Source organism: Lissotriton helveticus, chromosome 12, assembly GCF_964261635.1.
Source record: "Lissotriton helveticus chromosome 12, aLisHel1.1, whole genome shotgun sequence".
NCBI classification, from domain to species: Eukaryota; Metazoa; Chordata; class Amphibia; order Caudata; family Salamandridae; genus Lissotriton; species Lissotriton helveticus.
Window position 1 is genome coordinate 24,881,684 of NC_136073.1, and position 15,563 is coordinate 24,897,246.

General features: G+C 44.5%; 1 protein-coding gene across 1 annotated transcript; it reads left to right on the top strand.

Moving 5' to 3' along the window:
• The first annotated feature begins 1,870 nt into the window (after positions 1-1,870).
• Positions 1,871-14,352, top strand: LOC144799902 (BLOC-1-related complex subunit 8-like). The gene is made up of 4 exons (XM_078671515.1): positions 1,871-1,956; positions 6,808-6,920; positions 7,280-7,344; positions 13,545-14,352. The coding sequence occupies exons 1-4, from the start codon at positions 1,920-1,922 to the stop codon at positions 13,654-13,656; spliced, it is 327 nt and encodes a 108-aa protein (XP_078527641.1). The 5' UTR covers positions 1,871-1,919; the 3' UTR covers positions 13,657-14,352.
• Positions 14,353-15,563: the final 1,211 nt, after the last annotated feature.

Consider the following 15,563-nt stretch of genomic DNA (forward strand, 5'->3'; position numbering starts at 1 on the left):
TTCTGGTAGTTGTTGTCTTGGCTCATTTCAACTGCACCAGTTGACGAATGCAGCTTAAAACAAAGATTTCTACAAGGTAAGCCCAGGACTGAAACACTGTCACTGTTGACATGGCGTTAGCTGATAACCTTACTGAAGGTTTCATCCAGGAAAAGGGTTGCCACCTGGTTGTTTTTTTTACTCGCCTAGCCATTATTTTTTAACTCCAGGCTGGTAAAATATTGAGATAAGCAGTGAAATCTGGTGCTTTTACCCATCTGAAACATAAACCTAAAATAGCAAACACATGATTAAATCTTTTAGAAAGTATTTTTACAGCTGTCTTCATGGTTTCAGAATGTTTATTAGAGCAAACAGAGGAATCAATATTATCTTAATAAATAATCCAAATGATTTTACACATATCATTTTTCACCTGCTACCGCTTGCCTGTTCCAGAATAGCAAAATGTAATTAAATGGCCGGTATTTTTTTCTAAGAAAGATGGCTACCCTACTCAGGAAAATACACCGTTTATAAATTAACGGTATTTCAACTTATAGAGCGTCAACCTTTTAGCCCAAAGGCTAAAACGTTACTTCAGTTTACTGTTGGAGATCACTGCAATACATCAGCTGAGATCATTAAAAAAATGATTTATAAGATAGCTACTGTTTGTGTGGCTGTTGTCTCTAACTGTAGGCTCAAGTTGTCTGTCCAAAGGTGCCTTTTTCTGCACGTGTGGTCTGAAAAAGATAAGACTGTGTACCGCTGTGCTTTATATGGGCCAATTCTGTCGATACTAAGTACACTCAATTCTTTAAATTGAAAGAGAGAGTATCTGCACTTTTCAGCTCTGCTGCAATTCATTTCGATGGGACAGTAGTGGTACTTCATGGGCGCAGACAGGTGTACTGAATTGTAAGTACAACATACATGCCAATAGACCGATTCATGCGGGATAATGCGAATTTTTAAAGCAAAAAATTACTTCGTTTTGGCTGTCTCCCGCCTGCAATTGCCTCTACTTCAATAGAAGTCAAAGGGGGAAATACATTCTCCTGATTATTTTATTACACTCTCTTTCTTTCCTCTTCTAAAATGTTGCCATGTATGCACCAGCACTTCTGTATGTCAACTTCATGCACTGACACAGAGATGAACTACTTCACAAGTGGAGAGCTGACAAGAGGACAATGTACATTTAGCATCAGTAAAGCAATCATATGGGTACTATGGTTATGAGTATTATGCACATAAAATAGCACATGCGAAGGGTTGTAAACTAAAGCGCCGCCTTTGGTTGCAGCAAAGTCCTAAAGGACATAAATATAAGCGTTGGCAGACAAGAACGACTGCTGTAGGCAGAAGTTCGCACTATCGGAGAAAACCCTTAAGAATGCCCATTTCAAGATGGCCGCCGGACTCAGGCGGAGGCTGCCGGGAAAGATAACCGACGTGACCTGCCTGGACCTCCGCTGTTCTAGCGCCCATCTTAGAATGGGAAAGGGTCGTGTAAACAACAGCAAGAAGGCGTGGATTTTGCCTCGAACGGAGCCACAACGTAAGACTGAAACATAAACCTAAGCTAACACGCTACTATTTACCGAATAAAAAGTCTAAATAACTAAAAAATACTGGTGATTGAAAAGCATCTATCTGCTAAACAGTTCTCATTGTTTAACTGACGCATTACTACATAGAATTACGTAACTTCTCAAAATAATACAAATCACGAGAACTCGAGGACCTTTGTTGTCTTGTTACTGAGTTCTCGCAGTATTTTCACAGACACGGCTCCGTTCCAAGATGGCGCTGGCTCCCTTCGCGCGTGAGTGACGTGCATCAGGCTGTCAGTGCTGTAGCAGCTCCTGCTCCCATCAGTGGACACTGTATCCAGTGCACAGTGTCAGCCTTTATCCCAGCTTCCCGGAGCAGCCATGGAGGAGCAAGAGATGCAGCTGAAAGTGAAGAGAGGTGAGGGGGCAAGAAGCAGGGACAAATAAAGACACGTAGGAGGCGAGCAGTAAACCCAGGCAGGGCGGGTAGTAAACTTGTTAAAAACATAAGAGGAGGCAGTAAACTAGTTTGCCTGGGGTAAGGACATCAGGCCTAAATAGAAGGGCAGAAAATCAGAGAAAGTGATTGTAAATATGCATACATGCCAACATTTCAGAAGAGCAAAGAGGGAGATAAAAAAAAAAATCGGGAGAATGGGGCCTTGAATCGGGTTACTGTCATGTATGGGCTTTGGAAGTGGCTGCTGCAGGATCGGACATTTGAAACACAAATGTACGTTCTTTTTTCTTACATTTTAGAAGCATGGAGCGCAATAGCAGGCAGAGAGAGGGTGATGCAAGTGTTGTGCACTGGCCTGGCAGGTTGCTGGCAGTGCATGCTCCACCCTTTCCCCCCCCCCCCCCGCCCCACCACCACCCTGACAGCTGGGGCTGAAACAGCTTCCTGTGAACACATACAGCCCCCCCCCCCTCCCCAATACTTCACAGGTATTTAAAAGACCATTCCCTTGTTCATGACGCTTTGTTGGTTTTTCACCCCTTCTAGACCCCCTGCATGGCCGCTCTGACTATTGCTGGAACAATTGGTACTTTACACAATACCAAGCCTTGTCAGCTGAAACCCCGAGGAATCGGGTTTTTGCTTTCAGGGATCGGGAGGCGGGAGACTAGCCTTGAAATCGGTAGTCTCACGCCTGAATCGGGAGGGTTGGCATGTCTGAATATAGCACACCTGTCTTTCCAGATGCTGGCTCGCGGATGAGGGGGTGGCATTCCAATATGTAAGAGAGTGATCCCGATAAGTGAATGGAGGATAAAACCGTTATGGGTGTAGTGCAGTTTTACATCATTAGTGCAGGTTTATATCATTATTCAGTATCATTGAAAAGAGGGTGACAAACTCTAGATGGGGCTTGCTTGAACTAGATTATATGCTCAAGTACTCTGGGCAGTGGATCGCAGAGAAAATAGGTTAACCTAGTGGAGCAGCAGCTAACCTTAGAAAGCTGCATTGAACCCTGAAGAGGGGCGTTATATGAAAGTTTTTGTCAGTTCAATTAAATCGTTATTCGATCTCAACACAAAGATCATAAAAGATACACACATTAAAAGTAATCCCATAGTTTAAAAAGGAAACATATACAAAGCGCATACACATACTAACACACAAGTCATTGTCTTTAGACCTAGGAGGACGGGTAGTACTTCCCAAGAACAAACAATAAGAGGCAGTTGTGAATAACAAGGCGGCGCAGTGCCCAAAAAAAGTGTGTCTGAGTTTAGGGCAGGCCCAAAGAGGGGTCAAGAAGAGACAAGGGAAGCATAAGTTGGCAGGGCCAGGAGATGAAGTGGGAAATTATTTAAAAAAGAGAAGGGGAAATGTGTGGCAGCAGCAGAAGATGAGAGATGAAAAAGAGGATGAGTAGTATTGGAAAGGGGACTAAAGTTGGCTTGGCACAAACGACGGGATGCAATATCTGTTCATGTCCCGCATGAACATTGATCTTTCTCTCGTTTCAGAACTTCCCAAACCTACCCCATCTATTCTAAGTGCAGTCTTCCGATAGGTTGCCGGGTTTACCACATATACCAAGAATGTGACAACCCCCGACTTTAAAGATTTTCATTTCCTCTCTTTTGAGACCAGAACCAATTTCAAACTAACGCACATCACTTGCATTTTACCACGCATGCAGCTCTCATATTTACAAGTTCGAGGTGTGATAGCCCTTTCAGTCCAGGTTTTTTCATTGCATCCTGGGATTTGTCTTCTTTTTGAGCCCAATGCAAGGTCAGGACTCCAAGCCATAGGGTGTACATAAAGAAAACCTGGACTAGATAAGCTACTCAGATGTAGAACAGGAAAACCCTAAGATCCCTGAACTGCTCAGCATGCTGGAAGATCCGCAGCAAAACATCCCCAATGCTTTAAACCATCATCTCTTAAGTATGAAAGCTTCAAATCAGTGCTATCCAGTTGCATCCTTTAAAAATTGGAATTCTCATACTTTGATCCTTTGTATCTAACCCCCACTCTTCTCTTACATAGAAACCTAAAACCTGCCCTCTTCTGCCATGTTCTCAATTGTTCATACTTGCTTCAATGCTACAGCAAAACAGTTGGGAACACTGTTGAAATTCAGGAAAAGGTGGAATAAAAAGACACCTCGAATACAGTCATACCTTTCACAAAGAGTGGAAGACTCGGCGTACTCGTGATCTTTATGTGTTGTAAAGTTTTTTATTTATTTTTTCGTATCATTGTACAACGTAGCAGCCATAGCATACAGATCTAAACGACAATGCAACCTCTGAAAATAGCTTACTTTGTTAAAAAATAAGTGCCAGGGCTCTAGTCAGCAGCCCACCTCCGCTTGCAGTGCCCATTGCCGCTGTCAATCACAATAACAGCATTACTGATAAGTTACACTCCTACCAGTGTTACAAATCTGAACATTTCAGGACCCCAAAGAAAAAAACATGGCTTTTGCAGCAGGTATTAGTCATTCTTAATGTACATTGAATTAATAAACAACAGTTTTTGTGCTGATCTCTAAATTAAAAAAAAAACGGCCACCACGTGGCAGACTGTCCTATGTACCGTTGCTGACAATTAAGTGCTGGTGCTGAGCACCGGAAACCACCCGCTCAAATTAAACAAACAGTGACTATCATCCCTGCCCTTAGAGCGTCTCAGTTTAATTGACGGGGTGGACATTGGTGTATGCTGGGATTACTGAATGTCACTGATAAGCACAGGAGCCTGCAAGTTTCTGCTAAGGGGGTGATGAGCTGGCGGCAGGAGAAGCATTTATTAATTTTATAGTTGTAGAGCACTCGGAATGTCAGCAGTGGTTTTAATGTCTGATGGAAAGAATGATCAGAACTTAAGAAATATATGAGTAGAATATTTAACCCATTTTGATGCCTGTAGTTACAGATGCACACAATAACTCTATCATCTCTCTGGGGAGCTGAACCTGACACCTCTGAACCCTCTCACTCCTGGCTTCATTGCCTCTCACACAGTAATATAGTGTCACAAGTGCAAATCACGTTATTTTTGTAAAAAAAACATTTTGCTTTTTGTCTACAATCCAATTCGAGGGTCATTTAAACGGAATATCTTGATTCAGTGCAACACTTGAATAAGGGATATATTTTGCTTTCCAGGCATCTTTTTTGCCACATGATGTAATATAGAATTTGAAGCATGAAATAGAATGAATTTGAGGTGGAGGTTTGTTCTCTCTTTTAATAGGTGATTTACCCAACCAAGCCATCGTATGGCATTGGAACGTGACCAGCCACAGATCACTGCTGCAAACACTCAGCCCCTGGGCTATCTGCTTGAGCTTGGAGCATGCAACCTGCAAGTGACAAAGGCCTCTATTCAGCCTTCAGCGTGGGCACCGCTTCCCTCCGATCCTAATCCCTGCCCAGACCTAAATCCTTCCAAGGACATTGGCAGAAGTGAGCTTCGAGTACGGGGGCTGCCAATGCGGGATGTGAGACTGGCGAGTCTCCCAGCAGAGCAGTGCAAGTGTTGGCTTGTGGAGACTGCACCTGGCACAGGCCCTCGTGCATGCACCACACCGCGGGCGTGGATGGAATCTGGTGGGTCCCAACACAATAGTGACCCCATTAAATGCCTTCGCTAAGAACAGCAGTCACCCCAAACTAATGGAAACCCTTGGGCATTTCCCTTACTCACTTTCCTACCCCCTCTCTTTTTCTTAGCTCTCATTCAAGCCACACTCGCGCCTCTACATTTGAACATCTCTGTCTTTGTGTCAACCAAATAAATCATGTGTGTTGGTTATAGTATTGGTGGCAGGCCTGTATGGCCAAAAGGTTGTGCTTGCCCCGCACAGCACAATCCATGTGCTCGTCACCATGATGGAGGAGAACTAGATGTCAAGGTTATTGTTCAGAGGCCCACCTGCTTCTCTTGTGGGAAGAAGTCCTGGCTCTTTTCAGAAAGGGTGCAATAGAGGTGGTTCCGGAGCAGGAAAGGGGTCAGGGATGCTACTCCCGGTATTTCCTGATCCCCAAGAAGGATGGCATCTATGCGAACTATGCGAACCCACCGTAAAACGGAGATACTTTCTGTGCGACTTCAGGATCGGAATGTGAAAATCAGAAGATCTTGATGCAGAATCCAAATGAGAGAACTGTCCAAAAAGTGGGTCCTGTACTCTCCTGTGAAGGGAAACAGTACGGTTCACTCCTCTTCGATTAAATTGCTCGGCCTGTTGTTCATAACTAAATGGAAGAGTGTTTCTCCTTCCCAGGTGTCTTAGAGGTAATTTAACTAGTCTCATATAGTCAAATGATTGGGCTTGTTCACATGGGCTGGTAGTTTGGCCCTCTCCAAGCAGATTAATGACAAGGGTTCATCATGTTGCCCAAGTGCTAATAAGAAATCCAGTTCCCGCCCCTTATTGCTACGTAGTGAGGCTCGCTCATTGATTATATTTATATTCTGCATATTACAGGCGAGGGTCTTTCCAATTGGGACGTGAAACAGGATGGTCCATCTATATGACAAGCAACAAAGTTGGACATAGCAACAGTTTGAGTGGGATGTGGTACAAATCATGTTGCCATACAACCACTGGCTTTGCAGTTTCTATGCCTCAATTAATTCTCTCTTAACTCTTGTGATTTAACTGTACCCGAGCTGTTGCTGCTAGTGTGCTGGACTTTTTTCCCGAATCTATCGTTCTTGTAACTGTTACTGATTGATGGTTTTCTTGGTAGAGTTTGCGGAACACACTTTTCTTCATACCTCTGTCTTCGAATTTAGTTACAGATAAGTTCACGGAGAGCATGTACGTGTTGGCAAATGAACCATCGGTTGCTTTGTATCGCCTTCAGGAGCATGTCCGCCGATCCCTCCCAGAGCTAGCACAGCACAAGGTAAGTGCACTTTGGTACCCGTGTGTTACATCTTGGATTTAGGTCGACTGCTTCTGTCTATGGATAACCAGATTGATGAAAACATAGTATAGAATCTTGATTGACTAAAGCATGGACAGGGTTCTTGATTGCACAATGTTTTTCGTTGACCGAGACGCAATCATAGATTTTAATTGACCACATTTTAATTTTGCTTAACTAGAGGTCATGTTGACACATAAAGGGTACCTGATCACCACAGCAAGATACATGGGGCCCTGTTTTAGAGGGTAGATATAAAGTTCCCCCTTCATTTATGTGTTCAAGTAGTAAAGACATTTTATAATCCAGTGTATTTCTGATCTCTTGTCTCGCTGCAGGCCGATATGCAGAGCTGGGAGGAGCAGACCCAGGGAGCGATCTACTCGGTGGAGTACGCCTGCAGGTACAACTAATGGCATGGAAGGAATTTATTTGCATGGTCCTTTGTTTTTTATGTCTTGCCTACAGAGACCATCAAATAGGCTTTTTGTGGACCACACCAAAACCTACAGTGGGTGTATAGCCAGATCTCTGCTTACAATTGGTTGGGTTTCTTGTCAGTATAAATTGCTTGCTTCTTATTTGATGGCGTTCTTTCCTCTACTCGTGTTTGCCCCTACCTTGGGTCATAGTTTCCCTACCATCCTATTGGTTTGGATGACTTGCATCTTTCCACTCTTCACTTTCAGGGAACTGCTGTGTTTTCTTTTTCATTTAGATTCAGTCCTCCACGACAGTGCATATGTTGTCTTGTTCTGTCCCTGCTTCTCCTCTCAAATGACCAATCCCACGAAATCCATATTGCTCCCTCCTCCCGCCCCAGCTGGTCCATTGCTTACCTCAACTCGGCTAGTACATTTTTTTTAGTTTGTTTGATTTCCTTTATCCCCTACCCCAAACTCCTTCGTTGCTCCCCGCCTACTCCCGGTTGCTACACTGCTCCCTCCACCTGCTCCTGTGTTGCTCTCTCCTCCTTAAACCCCATGACACACATCCATAAAAAAAAGAGGGGGGGTGGGGTTGGGGTTCCAATTCTTTGGGAGAGCCCTACAGCTGCCATTTGCTTTCAGCCTGCTTAGTTAAAAGAAACAAAATGATAGCTGCATCATCCCATTTATGAGCACATGCATGGCGAGGCATGCTGGGTTGCCACTAATTGCTTTTTTTTGTTGCTGTTTCACAGCATCAGCAACCAGCTCTGGAAAAGCCAATAGGTTGAAAAGGCAAGCCAGATTGTATATTTTTTTATTTTTAAACAATGGTTTTACTTTCTTTTTGTACCAGTTGTATTCATTGATAATATTGCTTAGATTTTGTATTGTTGTTCAACATTTCTTTCACAATGGGCTTGCTGTGAAAACCGCCTCTCCCCCTCCCCAAATAACTCGCGCAGATAATAAAACTCACTTGCAGGTATGACACTTGTATTACAACATATTCAATTGCTGCATATGGCTTTCATTCTGGCCCAGGCATTGCCCCTAATGTCATGTAGCTGTGTTTCTTGTAGGCCTCTGTTGCTCTGCACCTCACTCCTGAATTCAAGTGTCCGTTAACTGCACTGTTGAAATATTATCAAACAGTTTTGTTGGGAATGCTATTATTTTTTTAAAGCAGAGGTGAGAAGGTAACTTGCGGGAGTGGAGAAGCACATGTCTGAGCGAGAGGAAACCAGACCGCAGTAGGGATGTGGGGGAGGATCACATGAGGGAGACACAAGGGAAACCTATGCAATCTCGTAGGCTGCTTAGACAAAAAAGAAAAAGTAGCGCCTGAAAAAGCAAGCAGTGGGAGGACAATAATGGGTGCATGCTCCAGGGGCGGAACAAACGGACACAGAGGTAAGAAAACCCACACAGCTAGCGAATAAGAGGCAAGCAAATGAGAGTGACAAGAATGACAGCCAATGGTAAGCAATGAGCAGGCTATATGCTTCCAATATGTTACCTGCAGACCGCGCATACAGTGTCTTAGACAAGTCCCAAAAACAAGGACAGGATACAAAGGTAAACTGATATGGAGAAAGCAGGAGGCCATTTGTGATGAGTAAGAGGTAACCGTGCATACTGATGGGATAATTATCAGTTCTCTCTCATCAGATTCCACTCCTCCAAAATTGGACTCATTTCACATTTAAGAGCGTTTTTGTAGCCCCTTATGTCATTGAAGAAAGCTTCCAGTTCCCTACTGAAACATTAAAAAAAAAAGAACTTGCAATGCCCTGCATATTGGGTGTTGCAATTCCCCCCAAAAACATTCAAATTATATTACATTGTGATAATTTATTTATTGATCACACTTTTACTGATGTTTCATGGAGCCTAAATTAACTGCCCATATTACATTAATTTCTCGATTTATATTCGTATAGGTTTGGACCACAGGGTCTCGTCCTTTCCAAGACCACAAAAAATGCCAAATGCCCCATTCTTGCTGACTGAATGACCGGTAGCTAAATCTGCGCCAGGTGAGCTAACCTCACTTCTGCCAGGCAAGGACTTGCTTTCCTAAAGTCAGGGGCCTTGTGGTGATAGATTTAAATACAGTTGATTTACACACAATTATTAGTGCTTTGATCAGGACTCACTTTTTGACCATGAGCCAATGTTGAGAGCACAGACTGCGGAAACATAGAGCCTCATTTATATGTTGGCTGTATGTATACTTTGTCGCAACAAAGTATACGTACCGCCAGCATTAAGGTCCAATCGGTTTGGCTATGGCGGCGACTATTCTGTCAGTTCCATAGCCAAACCTCTCTGACAGTCCGTCCGAGAAATGGCTATATGTCTGCCTGCCCAATCAGGATGGGGGACATATAAGCCTTTTTAGGTCGAGCCTGGGCAGCGCAGGCACTGCTGAGAGGCATGGGGTACTCGGTATGGACTTGAAGCTCTGCACACTCTCCGCCCATCTTTTCAATTGGCTCCTGTTGCTGTCGTTTCCAAATGGTTGCTTCTGATTTGTTAACAGGCTTGTTAGTCCCTCCTTGTCTGCACTTTATCTAAAGAGAATTGGCGGGACGCTAGCTTCAGTAATGGCATGCGCTTTTTAATGTTTTTTATTTATTTGCAGAGCAACCATAAATGTGGCTAAAATATTTTCAGTCTGATGTAAACAGGAAAAAAGGCCCATTCTAGCAAGGAGCCACTTTAAAACCAGACAAATTGCTCTAACGCAGGCAGTCTCACAAATGACGAAACATTCTTGGCAACGAGACTGGAAGAAACCGCGAAGCTTTCAAGCAACAATCTTGCAACGTGGTGAATTACTGCCTGCTGCTTTAAGATTTTTTTTGAAGCGGGTCGGATCGGTGTATGGCAGCTGCTTTTTTTCCCATGTGTAAAATTACATTTGATATGTGACAATTAGTTTTTTGAAATTTTTTTTATTGCTATACGGCGGCCCAACGTTATTTGCGTTTCTGCTGGGGTCATTAAAAATACTCCTCACGTTTCACAATTTGCTTCCCGACCATTTTTAAGTCATTGTAGGTGTAAAAAATTCACAAATACGTCATTTTTAAGCCATTGTAGGTGTCGCTAGAGCAGTAAAACGTGATCTGCATCTAAAACCTATGACACCCCCTTTTAATTGTTGAATCAACAAGAATGTGATATTTTAAAAAGCAGGCCTATGTTATTAATTATAACATTGTTGCTTTAAAATTTAATTTCAGTTGGTGCGTCAAAGATCACCTATATGTTGATAAGCATCTAACCGGTTTTGAACATGGTTCAAAAGGGTTGTTTGTCTTGGAATATCTTTGAAGTTGTAGGAGAGGATGTGGCCTAACGGCTAGAGCGGTTGACTTAGATGCCTGGGAACCAGCTTTGAGTCTCGGCAGGGATGCTAGACGTCTTTTGATTCTGGGCAAATCACTTATCCTCCCAGTGCCTATAAAAAAAAAAAAAAAGCATTTGCAATGCAATAGGTCTCGCATTACTGAAAGTTTGAGCTATTGGCGTTGCATTATTATTTGCAGCACCAATAGCTCAAACTTTCAGGAATGTGAGACCTATTGCATTGCAGATGCTTGTTTTACTTCCTGTCACAGCGGAGGAACAGTAAAACCCAAATAATGCTCCCCCTGACACAAGAGATGACTCCAGTGGGTAAGGGCAACGTTACTTGTTTTATTTTCGGAAAGAAAATTCAGTTTCAGGTTTTATTTTTGAAAAAAAGCAAAGACTACTGTTTGGTGCAGGGTTGCATCATGCTGATGCAGCCCTGCACCAAACCGCGGATTGCGTTGACAGGAACCGACGTGACAGCTGTTCCTGACAATACATTAATGAATGCCTGTGTGCCTGGTGGTCATTTATAAATTCAGAGGTGGGGACCTTCCTCGGGGCAGAGGAGGTATTTACTCCTTCGCTTTGATGGTGCAACGGCCGGACCGTCAACATATAACAGAGGGCCACAGTCAGGATTTCAGAAGCCGAAAAGAAACCTTGCAGCCATGACCTACATCAGCTAGAAGCAGCCAATTTCTGGCGGGCTTAGATACTTGTGATTCCACTTTTAGCCACTCGGTGTGCCCATCAGCATTCAACATTGTCACTTAAAATAAAAGCCAGGCCCATTGGCTACTCTCTTCCCATGCTCATGAGCATTGGGAGAGATTTAAAAAGAATGAGCCTGAGGATTGGTGAGGTAGTTTTCCATTTCTTTTGCAATGCTAGCACACGGTTTGTAAAAAAAAAAAACAACAACAATCTCTTACAGAGTTTGGGAACAATATGAGAGATATAAAATATATATTCTGGGGAGTTATTACAGATCCCTGGGCAGCATTAGAGACACCATTGTTTGCTTTTCCCAAGGGTGGGTATGTAATCAATAAGTACTACACCTGCCTTGCCACAGTCGTGGGTAATGCTTGCACCATTCCCTCTCGCCTTGTCCAGAGCGAGAAGGGGCATTAAACATTAGCCTAGGGACTGGAGGGGTTTGAAAGAACTACGGCACCGAACACTGTGGTAATTTATTTTAAATCTCTCAATGCTTGTGAACGTTGGGAGAGATTGAAAGAATTAGCAAAGCCAATAGAACTATCTGGCACTTTAAGTTGGAAGCTCAGCCTTTAGGCTTTCTGAATGCTGCATGCTGGGGGCACCATGATGGGTGCAGAGGGATGGCAGAGCTGCAGGCAGAGAGGATGCTGAGTGGGCATGATAGAGCACTTGAGCTGCAGGGGCACATAGAGGGGAGACATGGAGTGAGGCGGCTGCAGGGGGTCCGGGGCAAGAAAAGGCTACAAAGAGGGGCAGCAGGAGTGAGGCCAGGGCAGCAGCGAGAGAAGCTGCACAGGGTGGGGGAGACAGCGAGTCGCCAGTGGTGGGGCCGGATGGCCCATAGACTGACTTCAAGGAGGTGGGGGCCCATACACCGGCATACCCACACTCGTATCCCAAGACACCCACCATCATAGGTTTTATACAACCAACATCATGCGCCTGCACACCCACCATCATACGTAAACACAAGCAACATCATGCACCAAGTCACCCATCATGATGGGTAAACCCAAGGACCACCATGACCACTCCACACAGGCAGCCACATGCACTAACAAATCCCACCTCATGCATCAAAACAAAAGTCCAGCACAGAGCTAACCTTAGGCCAAAGGCTGCGAGCAGCGCCAAATATGTGCATGTTAGGTGCATACATCACACCTTAACCACATTGGTGCTAAGGCAATTCCCGCTGGGTGCTGACTAGTCTGATTTTACATTGTTCATGACAAGGTCAGCTCGTCATAAGCACAGCTCCAGTGTACTGCATGACGCGCTGACCTTGTCATGAGCATGGAAGGGGTTAAAAAACACTGAAAAACCCCAGTTAAAGCTTAGATATGGTTCTGATACACAAAGAAGAACAACTGTGAAATTCAGGTTATGATAGGCAACGCACACCATGTTGCCAAGCACGCTGATTAGACCACTTTGCCAGTGGCATAGGAAGAAGAAGCTGTCTACGAAGAGCAAAACGAGCGTGGGGTGAGTTGTGGTGTGCGTTGCATGCCACAAACGTCAATTCGTAGGGCTTTTTTGGTTTGGGTTTGCTGAACCATGCCTAACTGTTAACTGTGTTTTTCAGTATAAACATAAAAAAAATATATATATATTCATTTAGAGGCTCTAAGCAGATGCATAGAGCGTAACATGCTATTTGTAACCTTTTCTGAGCCTGAGGAAGGGTCATGACGAAAGCGAGGCGAAACTTCCATTGAGTTGCCATGCCCCTTCCATGCCTCAGTGAAGTTTTAGAGTATGATTCTGGTCCTGAAGCAGCTCTACTGTGGCATAAACAAGAATTTGACCTTTGCACTGTAGTAATACATGTCGGAAGCTTTTTTAAATAATCCACTTGTTCAAATTACGTGTTTAATTACCTCACAATTATTTTCACTGCTATGGCGCATGAAATCATTTGCAATAGAAAGCCTTTAAGAGAGGAAGAGAAGCTGTTTTTAGACTTCTTGGTCAGTGGCAGGATAAAGTAACCCAGGTCTCTGATGCTGAAGGTTAGAGGGAACATTTGTACTACTTCTGTTCCCTGTCATGTTTTTCACATCTGACTCTTTCTTCGTTGCAGCGCCATCCGCAGCATGACCTACAGCGGCGCGTACTTCCGGAGCATCGAGGGTCTCCTCAAGCAAGCCATAAGCCTCAAGGACCGTATGGGCTCGACACCCGGCCACAGGTAGACCACGTGGAACTCACCTGTCGCCTGTTAGAGCGGAGGCCTTGATTATGGTGGACTGCATATAAATGCCTGTTACCTCATGAGTGTGTAATGCACAATGAAAGGCTTGCCTATAATGCACAGTGGTGACTTGATCTGAGAAGAGAGCGTGAAGATCTGTAGAACAGACAAGTTGTTTATCATCTGTTAATGCGCAGTAACAAAAACCCACCCCTTTGTATGTGAATATTCCCAGTGTTTTTACCTCGAAAAGAGTCGGGTTCATACATCCCTTTGCTGTCCGGCTGTTGCAAGCTTTTTATATTTTTCATTTCCATGGACTATGCGCTTACTGTCTGGTCGCTTAACAAAAAGCATTGAACGACAGAGAAAGCACAGCGCGCAGCTGGCCCACACAGTGGGAGTAACTGTTTGCAAGTGTAGGTAACATGTTCAACGTTCCGCATGAGTAATAAACAGTAAGGACTTGGTAGACCGCAGTCCGTCTGCTACACTTCCTAAAAATGCCATTTCTGCACAACGCGACCTGGTCTTCGGCTCGTGGGTGACCGTGTTGACCACAAGGGTAGGTTTTATCCTAGATTAGCTCATTGAAGTGTATAAAGCTGTATAACTGTATTTGTCACGGTTTACTTTGAATTGCTAACTCAGGCGCCTGTTGATTTTTTGACTTTAACCAATAAACGTGGGGATTTTAGTCCGTTTCTAAAGCTGTTGATGTGTGGCTGACCGACTGTGAACATAGAGCCAAGAAGCCCAGGACAGCTTTGCTTGCATTGCACAATCTGGTTTGTAAACTTGATGACCACCTACTTATCATTTTTCCACACTCCATGTGGCGTGGCTCCCCGGCGGCCTGGCATCCAGCGTGCTGGGTCCAGAGACCTAGCTATCTTTAGTGCAGCCGGTGCAGTGGCACTGGGGGCTGAGGACACGGGGAGCCCAGTGCACCCCGGTAATGTCTGTCTTTTATTTCCCAACCAAATTATCAGGGGAGCCCACTTTCCTTATAGGGCATTAGGGTCTCTGCCACGCTTGCTCTACCGCGGACTAGAAGTTCTGTGGTCAGTGGCCCTCCTGCTGGTTGTGTCGGTTTGTCCTCGCTCTCTATTGCTTTTTTTCTTTCTATAGATTTCCTCAGATACCCACCGCCTCTTCTTACCTGTGCCTCCCCCAGCCACCTTTCCCCTCTGCATAGGCTGTTCATGGCGGGTCCTGCACACCGAAACCGCCATTCATGGCAGGAGTGTTTTTTATTTCTGTCCTTGTAGCTGCTGTACTTCTTTCCACTCCACAGTTAGACCCATGGCCACCCAGGGCCCAGGACAAGCCACAGCAGAGATCTTAAGACAAGGGCCCATTCAAGTAAGATTTGAGGGTGTTTGACCAAAACCCCGGTGCACGATTATATTCAGACTGTTGTGAACGGCCAGGAGTGAGACTGCGCTCTAAGGGGGACGTGCAATCAGTGACTGAGGCTGCAAGAACTGAGACTCACGTCAAATGACTCAGACTGTGCACCAAAGTTTGGGACTTGCTCCTTATCAATTAGCCCAAAGCATTGGGTTCAAACCCAATGGACGAAGCTATAACTGTTCCCCTCTGGTGTCTGTGGTGCTCCTCGTCTCCCTCTCTCTAGGTCCCTGGTGCCTCCTTAGCGGTCTCTCTGTCACTGGCACCTGTCTCTCGGTGTCCAGTTTCCGGTCTCACTGCCCCTGTCACCTATCTCCCTCTGTCCCAGGTTACTGGCTTCTAAAACTTCTGGATTCTAAGAAGCTTGTTTACTCTACCACATTACTGCACTCGAAGAAACCTGGTTCCTGCATTCGAAGAAACCTGGTTCCTGCACTCGAAAAAACCTGGTTCCTGCACTCTTAGAAACCAAAATATTGAGCTCAAATAAACATG

Bases quoted from the DNA above. Each gene is read 5' to 3' on its own strand.
- LOC144799902 (XM_078671515.1), top strand. From the start codon at position 1,920: ATGGAGGAGCAAGAGATGCAGCTGAAAGTGAAGAGAG. The intron at 1,957-6,807 runs GTGAGGGGGCAA...CTTCGAATTTAG, and splicing joins GCAGCTGAAAGTGAAGAGAG to TTACAGATAAGTTCACGGAG. The intron at 6,921-7,279 runs GTAAGTGCACTT...GTCTCGCTGCAG, and splicing joins CAGAGCTAGCACAGCACAAG to GCCGATATGCAGAGCTGGGA.